Source organism: Zosterops lateralis, assembly GCF_965231275.1.
Source record: "Zosterops lateralis genome assembly, chromosome: 6".
In the NCBI taxonomy this organism is placed as follows: Eukaryota; Metazoa; Chordata; class Aves; order Passeriformes; family Zosteropidae; genus Zosterops; species Zosterops lateralis.
The window spans coordinates 16,645,895-16,666,535 of NC_139761.1; the positions used below are offsets into that span (position 1 = coordinate 16,645,895).

The 20,641-nt window shown below is 37.6% G+C and overlaps 1 protein-coding gene across 3 annotated transcripts in view; it reads left to right on the plus strand.

Annotated features, from left to right (window-relative positions):
- Nucleotides 1–19,742, plus strand: part of TTC7B (tetratricopeptide repeat domain 7B) — a 123,996-nt gene extending 104,254 nt beyond the window's left edge. For all 3 annotated transcript variants that reach the window (XM_083863074.1, XM_083863072.1, XM_083863073.1), the window contains one exon: nt 18,744–19,742. In XM_083863074.1, the coding sequence (XP_083719200.1) occupies nt 18,744–18,965 (222 nt within the window). In that variant the 3' untranslated portion in view covers nt 18,966–19,742. The remainder of the gene's footprint in view (nt 1–18,743) is intronic.
- Nucleotides 19,743–20,641: the final 899 nt, after the last annotated feature.

Genomic DNA, 20,641 nt, shown 5'->3' on the forward strand with positions numbered 1-20,641 from the left:
CCTTCATTGTTTCAAGTAATTGACAGGAACAGGAGCATAATGAGGTGGCATTTGTGTAATGGTAACAGTATTTTAGATGCACGTGTAAGATGCATCCCCTTGACAAGAGTTTGTGGGAGTCTCACATCCTTGGAGATACTCAAAATCTGACAGCTCTTGACAAACCACTGTAGGTAACTCTTCTTCAAGACTGACTGTAGAGAATCCTAAATTCCCTTCCTACTTCTGTCATCCTGTGGTTCTAGGAATGCAAGCAAGGCAAGCTTTGTAGATAGACATAATGATTTGTGTTAGGAAACACGATGGGAACACTTGTCTGTGGACAAAGTCTTGTTACATTTTCCTTTTATCCAAGACTTTATTGTTACCAGTGGTAAAAATCAATAAGCACAGATTTTGTTCTTTCTTCTCTTGTTTCCATGGTACATTACCCATAACAATCATGGAAGGAAGGTGCAAATGATTAATACCTTTCTCAACTGTTGTCACTCATCTTAACTATGTACATATAAAATATACACATGTATGTATCTACACATATATTCTGGCCTATAAATCTGCCTTAATATTTTGGATACATCTTACTGTCTTTGCATACACAGGTGTTAGTAGCAAAACAGTGCAACTGAAAAGCTTCATTTGGGATCTCCAGAAATTATGTTTTTAGGCTTCTGTTTCTCTTGATTGTTTTCTTAAAGGTTCAAGTATACCTTAATGATTTAAAGAAAACAAAATATTTATGACTCTTTACCAATGTTTGCATGGGAAGTATCTCTTTTGTAGTACTAAGTAGAGATGATGAAGAGCCAGCAAGACTGTAAAAGCATCTGATCACACCATAATGAAAAATTTCCTTTTTCAGGCTTTTTTTTTTTTTTTTTTTTTTTTAGTAGGTTTTAGAAAGGGTAATTCCTATTAAAAGTCTTTCCAGAGTCTTTCCATCATCTTATGCCTTTTACCCTCTAAAGGGCTGACTACATTAAAGTCATTGACAGATGGGTTTTGTTGACATCCTTTTTCCTCTGTGCCTTTTTCTGGGTAACTGGCTGCCTAAAATAGAATGTAAAGCATACAGATTTATACTAATCAAAAAATATTAACAAAGATGACTAATTTAACAGAAGGAAAATGTCAGTAGTCTCAGAGGTCTTAGTAGTTCAGGAAATGGCCAGGAGGCCTCATATTAGTAAAGTGCTAATAGTTGTTCTTAATATTTAAATTCTCCTTATTTTCAAAAAAAGAACAAAAAGGAAAAGAGAGAAGACATGGAAAAAATTAAAAATGTGTGCTCTTCCCTGCTATCCTCTGTAGTCTCTTACATCCCTTTTCATGGGCACTTGCTGGTGCTTTTTTGCATGGATCTCAAAAGTTCTTTTTTTATTTTGCTCTGTGTAATTGCCTTTCAATATGAGATTTGCTTTGCAAAACACTTTTTAAATTAGGTCATTCTGCTGAAGTATGCACTGAGCTAATTATGATTATTTTGCTTCCCTGGGCATTTTTGTGCTCATTCAATTTATTAAAGTATTTCTTTATAGCTGGGGCTGAGAACTTACACAGCAATAAAAGCTATGTAGCACCTGGTATGCTTTGCTTGTAGGTAACATCTGGCATCTAATCGCTTATAATTGAATTTCATATAATTAATAAAGAAATATTTTTAAGGTTGGGAGGGTAAATATAAAGATTGTGATAAAGGCTTTGAGAGAGTAGCTAGCCTCAACTTTAAATGAACAAGAGAGATATTATTTTCCTTCTCCTGAGAAAGGTTCTTTTATAGAATTCTGTAGGTGAGAACTCTTTAACTACAGGACATTTGAAGCCTGCAATCATCTACACGTTGTTTCTTCTTTTTTTCCTTTTCTTTTTTTTGTGCCTGCATAACTTTGCAAACTGGTGAAATATAACTAAGTGCTACCATCAACAGCAATCTGAATGAAATAAACCATTCCATGTGGCTTAGTTGAAGTGGTGAATAAATGTGTGTGAGAAACTTGCAGCACCATTGCCAGGTGTCTGAGCCCTGACTCTTTCTCAGTCTGTCTTAGAATAATGTATTATTATAAAATGGTGCAGGAGTTATCAGTGCATGTATTTTGCTATAAGTCTCATGCAGTTTTCAGGTGCATTTCTATGCCCTGGTTAAATGATCTTTTGCTTTTTGCTTTGTATTTGTCACAGGGGAGCTTTACTTGATTTGGCAGAAGCTATTTCCTGAGAAAACAGACTGCTCTTGCGAGGACCAGAAGTTACCTAATCAATTATAATTATTTTTTTTCTGACTAAGAACCATAAACAACTTTTTCTTGAAAACTGTGCTTTATCTTATCCTTATCAAGCAGAAAGTAGCCTACCTTAATGCAAAACTAGAGATCTAGAAGCAACTGTCCCCAGGAAATAATTTTAATGCTCCCTTTTGCAAGGTTATGTCAAGCAGCTGTATTCTCCAGATAAGCTGTCTACTCTGGTTCACAGTTTCTTCTGCAAATCCCCAGTCTGGAGCAGTATTCTTATGTCTCTCTCTCCCTCTTCAGCTCATCTCATTTTAAATTTTATTTGAAGACTTCTTTTCCATTTGCTGAAGCTTAGCTTCTCTGCTAGCCAGTTTTGTACTTAGCAGTAATTCCCCTGCTCATGAGTCTCCTGTTTAAAGATCAGTTGCACCTTGCACTTTGAAAGAATTCAGCCAACTTACTCTGTGTGAATAGCATAATATATTTTCTCCAAGATTAGATTTCTTTAAAAATAGACTGTGTTTTCTGCTAGCAAACTTGTGCTAGATGGAGTTAGAGAACTGGCCTTTAAGGTTAATGATGGGTTCTTTTTTATGTCAGGTTATTTTTTAATCTAGATGAACAAATTACAGACATAGCATTTATTTCAGTGAGCTCTAATTTGTGGGAAAATCTGAAGTCAGTTTTGTGCATCTCTGAAAACTGCTTATTTTGAAGGTGTGGTGGTTATTTTTCCATTATTATTCCTATTAGACTATATTCTCTTCAACATGTAGCAACAAATGGCATGAAGAAAATTGTGTGGTGATGCTATTCAGAAAGCTGTCATCTCTTGATTTCTCAGTAGGGGAGAGGAGACATTCTCTCTGAAGTACACAATTTTGTGTACTTCATCTCACTGGAAAAGGCCAGTGTCTTCTCTGAATAAAACTGACTTCATATTTAGAGTTGTTAATGCTTTTAATGTTACTTCTATCATGGTAAACATCCCGGTTAAGCTGAGATGGATGGGAAAAAATACATCATGAATGAGACTAAGTAATGATGAACTTGAAGACAGAAAGCTGTTTTGGGCTTTCATCACTTTTTCAGTCAGCAGTGCAGTGTTGATCTGCACCTTTTAAGTTTTGATACTATGTGTGGACTTTAAAGAAAGCCAAGAGGTAAGAGCTCTTTAATTTCACTAGTTAATCATTAGTCTGTATGTTTTGTTAAAACACTAGCTTTGAAAACAGTTCTTGGCATTTGAAAAAAAATACCATTAGTTATAGTTATTATATTTTCAGGCATGAATATTTAAGCATTTGAGGAAATTTGGAAGAATAAAAAGTAACTGGCTAAGCTGAGCGTGTGCAACTGTTATGGCAACTAAGAGTTGATATGTCAGAGAGTAAGACAATAACTCTAATATTTTTTACTCTATTTCTAAATCAAAAATTTAGATATTTTAAAAATGTTATAATATTTTTTCACAGTAATTTCAAGTGCTTGACATGTTAAGTTTCAAATATGTTTGGCCCTGAAGCATGTATTCCCAGTAAGAAGTAGGGCAACTGAAGCATAGGTGCTGTGACATACCTGGCTTTAATTACAATACAAGCCTCCTGATTTCTCATCCTGAATATCACATTCATGGGACTCATATTTAATTCCTGTGATTATTCCTTCCAGTGCCTTTGCACTGTAAAGAAAATTAATTTTTCCCATAGGCATCTCCAGTGTCAATCTTGTTAGGGCAGCAGTATCAGTATTCTCACTGCCTGCTGAAAGGAGCCCGTGGAGTGTCTTTTGTGGGTTTTGACTTGCAAATGATTGGCAGACTTCAGGAGGACTTTCCATTATGATATTTAAATTTAGTACTGTCACTGATGTACCTCCTATTAAAATGTAGATTATTAAATCAGCTCTATCATTTATCAGTGAAAATATTTGATAGTTCTTGCCTGTGCATACAGTTTAAGTGAAGGGATCTGTGGCAGCTCTTTGATAGCCATTCAGCTCAGCCATGTAAAATGAGGTCCTTGTATCATTCACTTTCAATACTCTTAAATAAAATATTACTTCACTTACTTATATCTCTCTTTCTCATTTCCCTTCCTTTATGGAAGATTTGTCAGTGCTGCCTTGGATTTGCTCAATGAATATATTATTTCCCAAGTCATTGCAACTGAGATGCTTGGTGAAGGAGATGTCTGTTTAGATAGCAGACTGGTTCAGAAGTACCTGAGGCATCAGTAAAGTTGTTTCTGTGATTTCTTTTTGCTCTGGTTTTGAGAACTCACTTAAACATTGCACTGTTTTTTGGTAATGTACTTTTATAGGTGATAAAGGTAAACTACTTCTATGAATCTTTGTTTCTTATCTTACATTTTTACTTGGTAGTAAGATAAATTCAAGAGAAGTTAACTTCAAACCAGAACTAAATATGAAGTACATGAATATAGAAATCTAAAAGAAAAAGGATTGCTGCTTTATTATACAATGAGTGGTTAGTTTTTCTTGGGTGTTCTGTTCAGGTCTGTGCTTTAGTGCATCTTCCTACAAATGAGAATCATACCTGATTTTGAACAAAAAAGCATTAAGTCTTGTTTTTATGTCCTTGGGGAAATTGAAGACTATTACAGTATCTAACTTGAATTGGTGAGCACAAATGTAACTCTGGAATGTTTATTTATGTGTAACTAGGGTCAGTTTTGGAGAACTAATGTCAAAAATCTTCTTTTGCTGTTATGTTGTTTGTGTGCTTATGTAATTACCATTATATGCAATAAATACAGTTTTGAGTAAGACTTCTCAGGCCAGCTTATCCCTGAAGAGGGATAATACCCGCTGGGGAAGATCAGTTTGGTAAGAAATGGCAAACCATGACTCTGTGCTCCTGTTCTATGTTTAGTGGGAGGTAAACAAAAGGGGGCTGCCTAATACCTTGAAGTGTGTTACAATGGTTGTAAGTATACATTACTGTCTGGATGTTGAGGCTGAATGTAGTTTTGTAATAAGATGCACTTATCAGAGTCTCAGGAAATTGAAAAAACTTTCTGCATCACACTGCATTACAGCTTCTTTCTGCTAATCCCTCATGTGTAGTTTATACATGTGTGGCTTTTCCACACTAATCTAAGAAATCCTGTGTTGTGGTAGATGCTGGTGTGATGCTTCAAGGATGCTGGCTTTCAAGAAATAGCCCTTGTTAGGCCCTTGTTAGAAATAGCCCTAGCCTAAATTAGATTTTGAAGTTTATTTTAGGAACACCTTTTCTTTCTTAAGAGCTGGTGTAGAATTGAAGGAAAAAGAAATATTAGAAAAACACTGAGTTAAAATGGAGTGCTCATATACAAGAGCCACATATCTATACATAAAGCATTTGACCTGGAAGAAATCTTCAGTCCTTTAGTACTGCTCAGGTGAACAAAGCAAAGCAATTCATTAGCAAAGCACTTACTTGGCAGAAATATGGAAACATGAACATTGTTCACGCTGTTAAAAGCTAAGCCCTGCAAAGAAAGACACTACCCAAAACCACCTGAGTAATACAGCATGCTTGAGTAGGTCCATTAGGATTCAGACATTTGATTCTTTCTAATTTTTTTCTAAATACTTTGATGAAAAATCACAAAGTTTTTGAATGGTTTCCTGTTATCCCAAGAACTAAACTTGATAAGTGAATTTACAAATACTTCTTTTATGGATGTATCTAAAATGAACATGTGAGTTCCATTTTTTTTCTGGTTCTAATAATTAGTCTTTAATCAGTGATGCTGGTGAAGTGATTTCTTACAACTCAGTGTGTTCAAGCTTCCTCAGTCACTGTTTACAGCTCACACATTGAACTTACTACTTAAGACCAATATCCTTATTCATTACTACCTTTGTTTCATCTGGACTGAGGAAAAAAAAAAAAAGGCTTGTGCATATATTACAAACAAATAGAGGCAGGAGGAAATACTCCCAAGGCTTTTTCATTATTTCAAATTTTTATTAGGTATCAGCAAACAAGAGTGAGCATTTGTAAATTCTCCTCTGCAGAGATGTAAGATGCAGTCATTAGAAAACGCAACCAGGCTTCACTGTGGTCAGTGCTGTTAAAAGTTGATTTTTAAAAATTATTCCAGAACATAACATAATGTATTGTGTTACATTAGCTTAGTTAGCTGTATTCCTGCATAGTATAATATGTTTAGATGAAATAGTGAATTGTGAGTAATACGAAGACCTTATTTTTAAAGGGCTATTGAAATAACAAAAAAAAAAAGCACATGGATTCAACATTTCTTCTGTACAATATGCAATGTGAAAATGGTTTCAAAGCTCTAAATCTACATGGACAAAGTTGGTGTTAGGTAACACCTTGGAAGAATACTTGCCATCTATCAGAAGTGATCTGACCTACTAAAAGAAAGGGTTTTACCCTGGCTTCTGAGTTAAAATGTCCCTGATGGTGAGTGGGTTTTGTTACCTTAAAGTAAGTATTTTAAAATAAAGACAGTTTTAAAAGTACATTCTCTCATTTAAAAACAACCCCCTTCTTTACTAAATGAGTGCAAGTAATAAATTACGGCAGGTTTTGTCTTGTGTTTATGAATGTTCAAAAGATGAGCAAGTGAACCTCTATCAGCTGCAAAGACATTTCAATTTCCATTTTCCATGGTCCTTCTTACAGTTTCTCCTGACAGCTGGCAATAGTTTTTTGGGATTCTGTCTGGTTTTTAATTTATGACCATTTGAAAAAGTGATAGCCACACTAGCATTGGAACAGATGGTATTGTGAGGGTCATGGACCCAAAGATTTACCAGAGGGGTATGAAATGCTATGACACAAATGCAGTCTGTGATGATGCTTTGTCATATTAGTTGAATGCCTAGCCACAAGTTGGTAAGTTACAGTTGCCAGAAATAACTGGTTCTTATGTAGGGTATAAAACAGTATGAAATGCTGTCAGATCTATTAAAGTAATTGACACGTCAAACTTAATTTCCTTTAAAATTGTGATATGATAGTATAAGCAGCTGGTGATCTCTGGAAAATAAATGAGGTAGCTTTAGCTTGGCCATTCAAACTCACCTCATTTGCTGCAGAATCAAACCCTAAGTTTCAAAAATGTAGGGATGTGTTTAGAGTAGGTGTGGTCTTTCTGCCATGTGGATTACATTTGATTTAAAATAAGATTAATCTCTGAATATTTTTGTGAAGATAAATCCATGGATGTTTAACACAATAGTTGGTAGGAAATGTTTGTATCTGACCTCAGACTCAGCAGCTCACTTAAGTTCCAGAATTCCCATCTTCCCCACCAAACCCATGCTGTTGCTGTAGTTCTTACGCCATGAAAATCCATTCCTTGAAAAGTGGAAGCTGCTACTCTGCATTTCAGCTCTTTACTCAGAGAGCATTAACTTCCCAGTTTGCTTGCTCTGATCAAATCCTAGCTTTATGGGGAGTGCCTTTTCTGTCATTCTTGTTCCTCCTGCCAACTGTGCTCCAGTGAACTAGAAAAGTGACTCAAATGGACAAGGCTCTTACACTTGGGGAAGCAGGGCTTTAATTTATTCCAGCTGCCTGTCAGCTGACAAGAGTAAACCAAAGGAGAAGACTGAGGGAGAAACAGCATTTGGAATTACATTTTCTCTGCAGATTCCAACCTTGTGCACTAATTTATTATACAGTTTGAAAAATGTATTTCAAGAGCCATAAACCAACCACAGAATATGATTTAACATGCAGTGTCAATCAGAGCAGTGATGGATATCCACTTACAAAAAGTCCATAACTGCAAGTCGTATTTTGCCTCAATCTTCAACAGGAATGCGATATTCATCATGGATGGTAAAGGTAAAATTGGGAGCGGAAATGAAAGTATGGAAATTGTGGCAAGTACTTGCTGGTGGAAGAGTATGGAGGAGTTGACCAGAATTCTGGAAGAACTTGTTGATGAAATAACTGAGGCTTCACTAAATATTGCTGGATTTGTTAACAGAAAATTTTAAGTTCATGCAGTACCTCTACTCAGTGAGAAGAGTTGCATGACAAAGGCAAAGTTTGATTAAAAGTATGACTTGGAGACCCTGCAGTGAAAGAAATAAAATAATTCAGAAATGCAAGAGCAAGACAGTATGGAAATGACTGGGGAGGACAAAGAGCTGAGGTAGTAGTTGATCAGAGCTGCATCTCCATTGTGCATGAATTGGCCAGGCACAATATGAAGCATCATCTTGTCCCCATTATCAGCATCATAATCTTGTCAAGAGTGTAGTCTCACGTTTAGTTTTGTAAGGCTACAGATTGTCTTTCCCTTGTGGAATGTGGTGTTTGTGTTCCACTGGTTGCTTTATGTACCCGGAACCGAGGCTGCCATGCCCAGTGAAATCAGCTGGGGCTGGTCAACAGGGCCAGTGAAGCCTCAGTGTGCACTAAGGCAGAGGTTTCACTTTGGTCCCCTCCAGGCTGGGGCTGTGATTCTCGTGTAACCCTGAGTAACGTGGCTGGATGGCAAACCCAGCCTGTGGCTTGCCCTTACCCCCGGTCAGTGTGAGGTGACTGCTCAGCAGCATGGCACTGGAAATCTCTGCTGTGTTTCCTGAGAGGAGGAGGAAACTTTAATAGGAGATATGATCCTTGTAAACATGAGAGGAATATCCATAATCCAAATAAGGCTAAGTGGCATTGGCACTGGAGCAAATGAAAACAAACTAGCTAGGCAAAAATTTGGGAAAATGATGTGAAGAGGATTCCTAGCACTTACAGGCTAAACACTGTGGAGCAAAACAAGTCTTGAGATTGTCCATAACAACAGGAGATAGAAATGAGTGACCTAAGAGGACTCTTTTGATCTGATGTTGATAAATGGAAAGTACCTTACTTTTGCAAGTTTTAGATTAAAAAAAGATATTAATGATTAATCCACAAAAAAAAGTCCCAAACCAATAGTTGAGAGAAAATGTGATAGGCTTATATGGAATTTAATTATAAAACTTAGGTGGTGCTTCAGTTATATTAATCTGTTTGCTTCTAGATCAGTACTAGCAAAAGCTGATTTATTGAGGTACGTTGATGTTATTCTTAGCTCTTTAATAATTTTTCCCCCAAAGTACTGCTGTTTGGGCTTCTCTTTTAGTTGTCAGAAGCTTTTTTCTGTAGTTTTCAGTATGTTCAATTTCTTCCAACTTTGTGCAGGTTAAGACAGTATATAGGGAAGTGTTTGTTTTATTTTTCCAAAAGTGCTAGAAGCCCTTTCCTAACCAATGGTGAGGCTCTGGCTCTTCTGACCTGCGCCTGATGGTGCACAGATGGGAGGGTGTGGGACCTCCTTTCACACTGAAAATAGCTGTCCCTTAAAGAAGAATCTGCTGGCAGCTGTCCTGGCAGTCTGGCAGGTTAACAGCTACCTACAGCTCCTGCCTTGCCTTTTGGAATCCAGGGAGAGAGGGGGTGCATTCCCTCTCCTGATGGGAGGATTTTGCACACTGCATGAGGATGGCCCTTCCAGAGCCGTGTGCTGAGCCCGAGCAGCAGATGGCAGATCACATCTGCTTTGCGAGAGAGGAAGTGGTCTGTTTCCTGGGGATGCTATAAAAATATATATTTATTAATGCTGTATTAAAAATAACCTTTTCTTTTTCTTAGAGGTTACTGCAGTGCCAGTGTAGTAAGTGCTGCTGTGGTGTCATAACACTTTTGAAACAGTGGCATTAGTCATAGTTATAACATATGTATGTACATATTTTTATATGCAGAAGTCTCTTTGACTAAGGGCAAAAGGAATAAAAAAGTGAATAATGTGCTTTAATCTATGAAGTTCCGTTTTATTTTAGTAATGAAAAGATTGGTCATCTTTTATCTAATACTGCAGTTCTGACTTTGAATATTTAATAAAGCATTTTTCAGAATATTTGAGAGAAATGCACATGCATAAATGCAAAAGGTACTTCAGAAGAATATCATTCACTTCTGATTCCATTTCTATAGTCTCAGAAGTTCAGACAAATAAGTGCTAGTTTCTGTAGTACTGAGTGTGTACAAGCATGGACTACAAGTGCTGGCTTTCAATACAGTGGCAATCTAGCTAAAAATCTCCAAAGCTTGATTTAAACTCTGACAGTTCTATTAATTATAAATTTTACTCACAGAACCTAGTACTGGATCTGCATCTCTGGTTATCCTTTGATGCACAAACTATTCCCCTAACTTCAGATTGATTTCTTCATTAAAGCATTTGATCAATTTTTCTAATTGCTATTTCCAGAAGCCACATACAACTAATATGCTCAATGTGGCTGTTCAGAAGAACTGTCATTAATGAAAAATGGCTTCTTAAAAAGTCACTGCTTGCTATTTCTAATTATTTATTATTTAATTCTATCCATAATTGACTGATGGACAGAAAAACATTAATTTCTTGACATTATAATAGTTTTGCATGGAGCACAAGCTTTCAAAACCAGGAACTTTCAGGTGTTCTAAACTGGAACCTAGTTTTAGGCAATGGAGTAAGGACTCTGTATTCCTGGTATCCTCAGTTCTTGTGAAAAATCCAATATTTTGCTCAAATAATTGAATATTTACTCAGTAGGCTGACTTTGAGGCTCCTCAGTTCAAAAATCTTGGTCTGAGGTTTTCTGTTTATCCTGTTTGGCACTTGTATAATTTTTGAATGATTCGGGGGGGTCTTTTCCTCTTTTGGATATTGAAACTTCTATGTTACTCCTAGGTTTTGAATAACAGAAACACAGTTTGCTGTACTTCTGACCCTTCGACTCAATACTGAAAAAATAATGGTATCAATAACAAACAGTGCTTCGGAGTCTCTGTATGGAGCACAATGGTAAACTTGGCCTTGCTTTGAGCCCAGGCAGTGTTGAAATACAGCTACAGATTAGACTGATAAAGAGGCAGGATTTCATGCACTGTGATGTGTTTATATCTATAAACTGTCTACATAGGGCAAAGAGTGAGGGTATGAATCACAAAAGACAAGAACATAACAAATTACAGAAATTGCTATGAGCCCATTTCATAAACAACACTGTGTGACGCTGTGATCTCCTGCACCCATTTTCATCACAGGTGTGTGTATTTTATACATCTGGGAAATCCTCATTTCTGGTCTGTGGGCAAGGTGAGAAGACGATGTGGTTTCAGTGCTGGGAGGGGGGAAGGGAAGATGCAGTGGTGCCAAGCTTCCAGATGGAAGGAGGTGATCCAGAGACCTACATAATACACTACAGCGTCACCTCATGGTGTCACACCTGGGACAAAATGTAAAATATTTGCAGCAGATGACAAGTACTCCAAGTTTAGCACTGGCCATAATCTGAGAACTAAGGCTATACTTAATTATTCCCTGATGCCAGTCATGATGCTGTACTTGACAGAGCTGTAGCCATCTGATTTCTGAAGGGAGATCCATTGTGGGGTTACTTTGTTGGTAGCCACAGCATATAAAATAAGACCCTCAATGTAATTTTCAGATGGAGATAAAAAGTTAAATAAGCTCTAGAGTCACTAGCTGCTTCACTTTATCATAAGGTGTTTTATTGTTTCCAGAGTTCTTGCTATAGTCAATTAGTTCTTGCAATGTAGCCTGGTAGTCATGCTATTTTTTAAAAAGCTGATAGGATGTTCACATAAAGTGTAAATCAGAATTACAGCAGATTATTGCAAGAACATGTTGTCTTAACAGGAAAAGAAGTCCCCCAAGAGCTTCCATCTCGGTGGGAGGCTACAGTCAGCAGTTTTTAAAAACAACCTTCAATTTTGAACCTTTCTGCATTCTGTGCTGTGAGCAGTAAGGAACTAAAAGGCAAGCACATCCTTGTGGGAAGGGGTCAGTCATTTCCAAAGGAGTTATAAGTACACAAATGTACTCCTGACCACACGGGTTCGTTATTTCATGCTGGTGATGTGAAGTTCAGTGAGTAACAAAGCCCAAGTTGTTGTTTTAAAAATCTGTTGCCAAGCAGTAGGTTTTTCTCCTAGCAACAAGTGTTTTGCAGCAGAGGAAGCAATTGGATACCTTAGGGGGTATGTTAGAACTGGGGGAAGGGCAGAGAAATAACAAACTGGGGCTCCAGCAGGGCCACAGAGCACACAGAGGGTGGGCTGGGCATGGAGGAAGGCGGGGGAGGGGGAGAGGCAGAGAGGGACATGTGGCAAGGTGATGATCTGGGATAGCTCTGAACAAAAGTGTTGGCTCAAGGCACAGGTTCGTATTTGGTCATCAGCTGCTTTGTTTGGTTTAGTGAGTGATCAAATGTAGTATTATTAGCTGGTTGTTCTAATTTAAAAAAGAAAATCCATACTGAGCTTCTAGGAAGTTTTATTTAGACCATATTTGAAGAAATATGCTTTTTATTTTTAAAAATAATTGCCATGTTCGCAAAAATAAGATAAGGAGTTTTTATTCTGCATTTTGGAAAACAAATTATATACATGTTGCAGTTTCTTTTCCAATTTTAAAAAAAGTATTTATTATCAACTTTACTTGTAAAGTAAGTGTAGTGTGGTCAATCCAGTTGGTTTTAAACTTATAATGTGGCCACCCTTCAAAATCTCTGCATTAAAATGCAACCTGTGTCTGCAGATACAGAACTATGTTTATTCATCGTTTTTCTGGTGGAATGGTTTATTTCTAACTGATGCGCTATGTCACAATCTTTTTATACTTGCAGAAAATAGTCATGCACAATGACTCAACATGCATGTGCCTTCGAAAGGAGTTTGTAAATTATTTCTTATGCAAAGTCATACTTTGACTAGATGGACATGTTTCAGCACAATGTCATCAGCTAAAATGAAAATAGGAGAGCACAGTGTATAAATAATGTTCTGTTTCAATCTATGTAAGTGTAAATCTTGATTATAGACTACATATAAAATGCATATTTTTATCACAGGGGTTGGAAAGTATCAGATGTAGAATTTTACTTATTTTTTCCATGTATCATGCAAATTCTTCTCATTTTGCCTCACTAACACTTCTGTTTCATTATTATAGCATAACACTGTCAAGTCTCTGGTAAACCTTCAAGTTTGATAGATTTGTTTAAAAATAGCAGCCACCTTAACACTTGCAAAATAGGCTGAAAAAGCAGCATGGAACAAGGGGCAGTTTTGTGTAGCTAAAATTACACTGCATATGGATTTGCAATGCATACATTGCACACTGAGTTTTGTAACTATTTATGGTCATAATCCCTGATTTTTAAGTTTTTAGATAGGATGAGGATGTTTCTAGCATGTCCTTCTGATATCACAGCCTAAAGTTGATTATCTCTTAGGCTGGGACCCACTTAAAAACAGTAAGATAGTGAACTGGGAAAATTATTGTGAAGTTGGATGAAGTGAGTTCTTTAAATCTTTTGTTGCTTTTAAAAATCATTGTTTTCCACATCAGAATAGCTCTGTCTGCTTATATATTATCAGCTGTTAGCTTATTGGGCTTCAGCAGGTCATTAGCAAAACAGGCCACTGTTATTCTGTCTCCTATCATTAAAAGCAAAATCATTCCATTTTTTATTTTCATGTGCTTATAATGTTTTCTTATAGCTGTTGTTTTTGCAAGGCAAACTTAGCTCTGAGGGCTATTTTTTAGCTAAATAAAATCTGTATCATACAATTATCAAAGCTTTTTAGCAAACAAGTCATGTAACAGACCTTCCATGAATAAATTAATATGAATATTGTATCTGGTAGTACTCAAATTTCCATAGTTGAGACTTCTGCAGGTCAACTGACTGCATTTCTTTAAACATGATGAGACTCTCTGGCACTTTTTTTTGTGTTAAGTCAGCCACATTTCTTGTTCTCGCTCAGTCCATTTCTCCCATTTCCCAGTTTCCTTCTCTGCAGAGTTTAGCACCCTCCCTGGAAAAGGCAAGAGTGCAAACGGACTCATGGTCACAGGTCCCTTCTTTTTCACTTTTAAATAAAAAAAAGTCTATATTTTTCCCAGAGAAAATGAAAATATTCCTCTTGATATCAAGTGAATAACGGTAAAAATCTCAAGTGGTGCTTCTGTTGAGACTGAGAACTGTTCATTTTCAGGCACAGTGGAGAAGTAGTCAGACAGTTAAACTTGAAAGAAACCTCCAGCTCTCTTGAGACAAAGTTTTTAGTTACACTGAAGAAACCAGAGTGATCTTTGTAGTGTTACCTTTCTACCCTTTTTTTCCCCCCAGTTAATTCAAATATAGTTTAGCACTTTATGATAAAGCTCTGGTTTGATGAGACATATGATGGACAAAAATTATGACTGTAATTTTTCAAAGTTAGTTCCATGGAAAAAAAATTAATCTTAGCTTCTGATTTGCCTAGATGCAAATAAAAAGTGACCCTACTAGACTGCTCTAAATGGCTGATGTTAATAATTTTTTAAATAGCTGTTTTTCAAAATGAAAAATTAGTTATTTACAGATTTTTAGTCCTATGTTTATTTGTCTAGATATATGTTTTGCATTGACTGTTTGGTTAATCATTATGACAGATTAATTTGCAAAGAGAGGAAGCCCATCTGCAGAAAAAAAGATACCTTTGCAGTGAAGACTACACTACATGCTTATTTAAGCAATTATGGCTTTATACAATTGCTTATTACATGATGCTGTTCAGGTTCTGAGTCATGATATTTTATTAATAAATAATAGTGCATTTTCTAGCTGGAAATTTTATTTGAAGACTGTAATGCTCCATTTGGAAGTCTGAATTAATTTGAATGTTTTCCTTTTAAAAGATGCTTACATTTGTCTAATGAACAAATGGGTCCTGTTTGACTGAACATTGTAAATAACAGTCCTCGGAGATATATTTGGGTGAAATAAGCAAAGAATAGCAGTTTCGTGTATGGGGAAATGTAAAATGAAGTGTAAAGGGAATGACTGAGGGAGGAAACACATGTAAAATCATTGCCCAACAAGAAGGAGAGTTCAAGACTCCAGACTGAGTGAGGAAAGAATTTGCAAGATCTTGATAACAGCCTGTGGCAAAAGTTGGAAGCACTTTCCTCCCCACCTTGATTAATTCCTAGAGGGTTTTGTTCTGTTAGGATGTGAAGCTTGTGTAGAACCTGTCTAGTGACAACAGTACCTCCCTGTTGAAGGCAGCACACAGCGTTACACAGTGTTGCTCTTATAGAAAGTCCCTTTGGAGAGTCCCTGGAGGCTCTTGGAATTGCAAAATCCCTTTTTTTTTTTGGCTGGGCACTGTAAAGGGCTGTTGACCTTTCCTTGAGCAGAGAGCATCTGAACTCCACAGATCTTTGAGTACTGTTGATTATTCAAAGTGACTGGTATAAATATCAACGGACTGGAGACATGAAGCACTGGTTTCATTGGTTGTGATGATGGCACAAAAAAGTCTCTTTGTTTCTTCAGAGATTCTCTTCACTTTCTGCCTGTGCCATTTCTCATTAGAGTTCTCTTTTGAAGTTTTTTGGGTTACAAAATCAACCCCTACAATGTAGAGCTGGCTAAAAGAAAAATAAGATTTGCCGAGAGAGTTTACTACATACAGACATCCTAACCAGAGGGAAAGTGAAAGCTTTAACATGCTTAGAGAGGATCAGTGATCTGACAGGAAAAAAATCAACCTCAAAGGAACTCCAAAATTCTCAGAAAACCAAACATGGAGTAAAGTAATAAGCAACATTTGTACTGAGCTGCAAAATGAAGAAGTCTGCACACATTAGAGGTTTTTATAACTGTTAGAAGCAAATGTCATGCATTTATTGTTCTTTCATGTGAAAGAGATGCAATAGCAGGAAAGATCCTGCTTTCTCCTGCAGATGCCAACACCTCTGTCAAGTACTGAAGCATTCTAAAAGTACAAAGAACAAATAGGTTGTCGTAGATTTCTGTAATTCCTTTGGAATTTACTGGTTTTATATTTTGTCTAATGGATGTTTTCCTACTGCCAGTTCTTGTTATTTGCACAAATTACTATATAGCACTTTTTCTAATTGATTCAGGTTCCAAAATCCCTCTCTTACATTATCCTTTTAAAGATTTATAGAGAGGATATAGAGAAAAGGCATTCTGCTTAGATTTTAAGGTAACATGCCAAGTCTCAAGGTGTGAACCATATGTCACTTAAGTACCCCTCTGTGTTTCTGCAGAGCTGATGTGTTGTTCAGGCCTATCTCCATAAAGCAGGAGACTTAAAATTATTCTGTAGAGAACTGTTGTCTGTACATCTGCTGCTAAATAGGTGAAGGCCAGAACTGGTAGCTTCAAGATTTTGTTTCAAGTTAGGAAGCAGAGGAGTGAAGGACTGGGATAATTTTGTATTGATTTCTGGGAAGTCTTAGAGGAGTTTTGGTTTGGGGAGGGGGTTAGTGGGATGGGTTTTGTTGTTGGTGGTGGTTTTAGTGGTTTAGGTTTTTCTCCTGAAGAGTTAATACAGAAAGCAAGTGTATGCAGACAGCTGATAAACAGAAGTTAGTTTTCTTGTATGAGTGTTGGTGTGAGGTCACCAAAGGATATTGCTGTGTGATAGACATGCTTGCTCCTTCTGCCTGAGGTGTGTAATGCTTAATAGAGCAAAGCTGGGCAAGGACTCCAAACAATTTGAAATGTTCTATGCCTCAGAATTTTAATGAAGTCATCTGGGAAGGGGATTTACAAACTGGACACTTAGAGTACATGACATCTGACCATCATTCTGAGAGTTAATGAATCAGAGGGTATTTTGTGTTCTTTCTCTAGATCATTTATTGGAGTTCAGCCCACAGCTAGAGTTATCAAATGTCACTATCCTTTTAATGCTCTGCATGAAACAAGTCTAATTTTCTATTGGTTCTTTGGAAGCAAAGCTTCTTGTCCCAGGGCTACCACCTGAGGCAGGAGTCTTCATCCCATCCCAGGCTAAGACACCAGTGAAAGACTGACTTTCAGGAGGCACTCCCTTGAGAAAGCTGTGTCCTCAAAACATGAGGGGTCAGTATGCAACTTCATTGCCCACACAAGAGTGGTTCCCTCACCAATGCTAAATGCTAATTTCAACACTAATGCTTGTATTCTTAGGAAAGTATAACAGGAGGCAAACTGCTAGTATTTGCTCTAGTTCTATCACTTGGAAAGTCTCAGCTATCCTTTTTGCCATACAGGATAGGGCAGATGTGACGTAATATGTGTCTCTTCCTATGAACAGGCTTATATCTGCAAAATGTGTTTTTTCTTTGGTCTTGAAAAGAACAGCTTGTATCCTTAGCAAGCAGGGGAAATGGTCTGGCATATTTAAGAAAAAAAGTATTAGCAATATTCAAATAACTCACATGTTTAATTAGTATAAAATATACATATCTGTACGCCAAAAAAGCAAGGCTTATGAAAATAGACTCTTACCTTGAAAAATAAGAACACTTAAATTTTATTGAGGTTAGGTGCATTGCAGTGACACCAGCTTTGTGTACTCCATCTCCTTGCTTCATTTTTTTTGTAGTTTCACATCTGATACCTACCAGTCATTGGCAATCACTTCACTGCAGGGAAAAAAAAACCACTGACCCTGAAAGTTATCCAGTTTTTGTATTGGAGGTACTGTTCACTTGCTCTGAAAATGCTGACTCAATTGACAGCTGAAAAAAAGTCCAAACCCAGAAAAGCCCTCTAGCACCTTTATGTGAGAACATCTGCCAGGCTGATAGAAGTTAGCCTGCGCTGCATTTATTTATTCACTTGCCAATACTGTACATCACACTTTATGTTGTTCTACAGAGCAGGGTGTGCTCAGTTTTTCTGTAGGATGCAGTTAACAGTCTTCCCAAGCTGAGAGTCAGCCAGGTGGGCACAATTCCAGAAATGTATGGTGGATAATTCTGGGGCTGCATAGAATGTCAGTACTTTCTAATCATTGGTGCTTAAGTTAATAAGGATTTCAGAGACAGATGTACAGAGAGATAATAGAAATTGTGGTCCAAGCAGTGGGGGCTGGGAGGGCAGAAGTCACAAGGCCTCTGTAAGCATGTAATTGGGACACCTCTCTGCAAAACAAAGATTTGTGGTCCATGTGTTTTGCAATATAGAATCACAATGTAAAAATGCATAATGTTGCTAGGATTATTATAATCCCTAAATAAAGCTCTCTTACTGGGTCATTCCATGACTTTTCTGGCACAGTAACATAGCTGAATGAGATGGATGGAGATTTCCATGGCCTCATTCAGCCCATATCCTAGTGGTTTGGACATGCTCTGGATCGTGTAATGTTGAATTGGATCCCATCTTGCAGAGGAAGATAGAGGGTCTGTAACAAGGATGCTCATGAGGAAGTTCTGTGCCTGCTGGTCCCTTGTGCATTACTGCAGCAATATCAGTCCCTGTTGCTGTTCCACAGATTAAATCAAGCACAGTGATTGTTGCCCATTGAGCTGAACTCAGTCTTGTTACAGTCATCCTTGAATGCCTCTGTTGCCATGTATGTCTCAGGTGTTACAGGGCATGAGCTGGGTGCTGAGATGCACAGGGAGGATGTGAAAACTTCAGGGCAATCTCAGCCTTTTTCCCTTTGTTTCCTTGCAGGCTCTGATACTTCACCAGCTCGGGCGCTATAGCTTGGCAGAGAAGATTCTCAGAGACGCTGTCCAGGTGAACTCCACAGCCCACGAGGTCTGGAACAGCCTGGGAGAGGTGCTGCAGGCTCAAGGCAATGATGATGCCGCCACCGAATGCTTCCTGACGGCATTGGAGCTGGAAGCCAGCAGTCCCGTGGTCCCTTTCACCATCATCCCCAGAGTCCTGTGAGAGGGCACCACCATCAACCGATTTTTGGTCTTGATTTCTGGGTGAGCAAACCCAGAGTATGAGACTGCCTGGTAACTGGTTACTTTGAGAAACTTTAGAGCTACAGGTAACAAACTCCACTCTTTTGCAGGAAAGTGGCCAAAGCAGGGAGGTGCCACCATTTGTGAATGTCAGACTGAGAGGACAGAGTGGTGAGCCAGAGCCAAATCACTCATATCGCCTGCAGTTTTGCCCTGGTAGTTTTAAAACATCATTATATTGTTCATGGATGATGTGCCATATTTTGTTAGTGAAACTTGAGTGTTACATAAAATTATAATGGAATCAACTACCAATTGTAGAATAAGTAAAGATTCAGTGGCAGAGCAGACTATTTTTAACAAGGCTGTTAATAAAACTGTTCTCTTCCTGCCTCTCAACCTCTTTTGGCCCAAAGTCAAAATGTGAATTTTCTGTTTCCATCTCTATTTTAGTCCAGGCCAGAAAATCAGTTGACTTCTTGTTTTTAGTTGTTAATAACTGTGATGTGTGGCTAACTGTTATCTAGAGCAAAGGCTGAGTACAAGAATATTTATATTTTACCAATGTATGCCTGTTACAAAAAAATATATTAGTTATTTAAGTTTAACTTTTTTATGTGAATTCAGAGTTTATTTATCAATGGAAATATGTAAAAAGAAGCCTCAAATGGAATATTTACCGACATTCCTTATACATGAACCCACACTTGGCTAAATGGGAAGATTATGTTAATAATAAAATGATTTTTAAATGGAACCTTTCCTGTGTCCTGGTTAAGAATCTGGGGGAAATAGATGGCTTGTGAACACATTTTTATGAGGTGGCTGGCTGGACTTGAAGATGAACAACATCAAAATTAAGTATTCTAAGGCCAGTCAAGAGAAAAGAAGCTGCTATACTTTTTGCCAATGGTACTGTTACCTTAGATTTCAGGTTTCCTTAAATTTTCACAACTCCTTTTTTACTCTCTTTCCACTCCAGCTCTTGATGAAGCTGTATTATGCTGCTTCTACATAATACATGGACATTTACATACACCTTGGTAGTGCTTGGGAAAACCATGTCAAATATTTATATAATATTCTTTGGGTTTTTTACTGTCTTCATAGTTCTTTCTCAACATCTTCTGCCTTGAAAGAAAAGTTGGCTGGTTTAGTAGACAGATACTTGCCAGGGATTCTCTGGGATGTGTGGAGAAGAGTCATTGTTGCAGTGACTGTTCAGGGTGCGTGAGCTGGGGTAGCAGTGTCCGCTCATTTACAGCGTTGGGTGCGCTTGGAGCCTGGGAAAGGTTCCAGGTTCCCCATTAGACTGGCTGTTCCTTGATACTTGGCTGATTTATCTCAAGAAGTGGTTTTAAACTGCTTAGCACAGGATAGCAGGTGAAAATAACAGAAAATGTTGTTCTTTGTCCCTCACCAGAGCTCATGCACTTCAATACATGGAAGATCCTCACTGTGATAGTGTGGGGCCCCAGTGAGCATCATCAAATGGTGGAAGACTTAAACCTGAGGAGCTCTTCATTTTCCCCATCGCATTTCAAATGCCTGTTAGGCTGAGACTACTTTGAAATTGTATCTGCTTGGTATTTGGACCATATGTTCTCTGTAAAATGGACCAAAACCCTGTAATAGGTAGTGTTTTCAAATCTATTT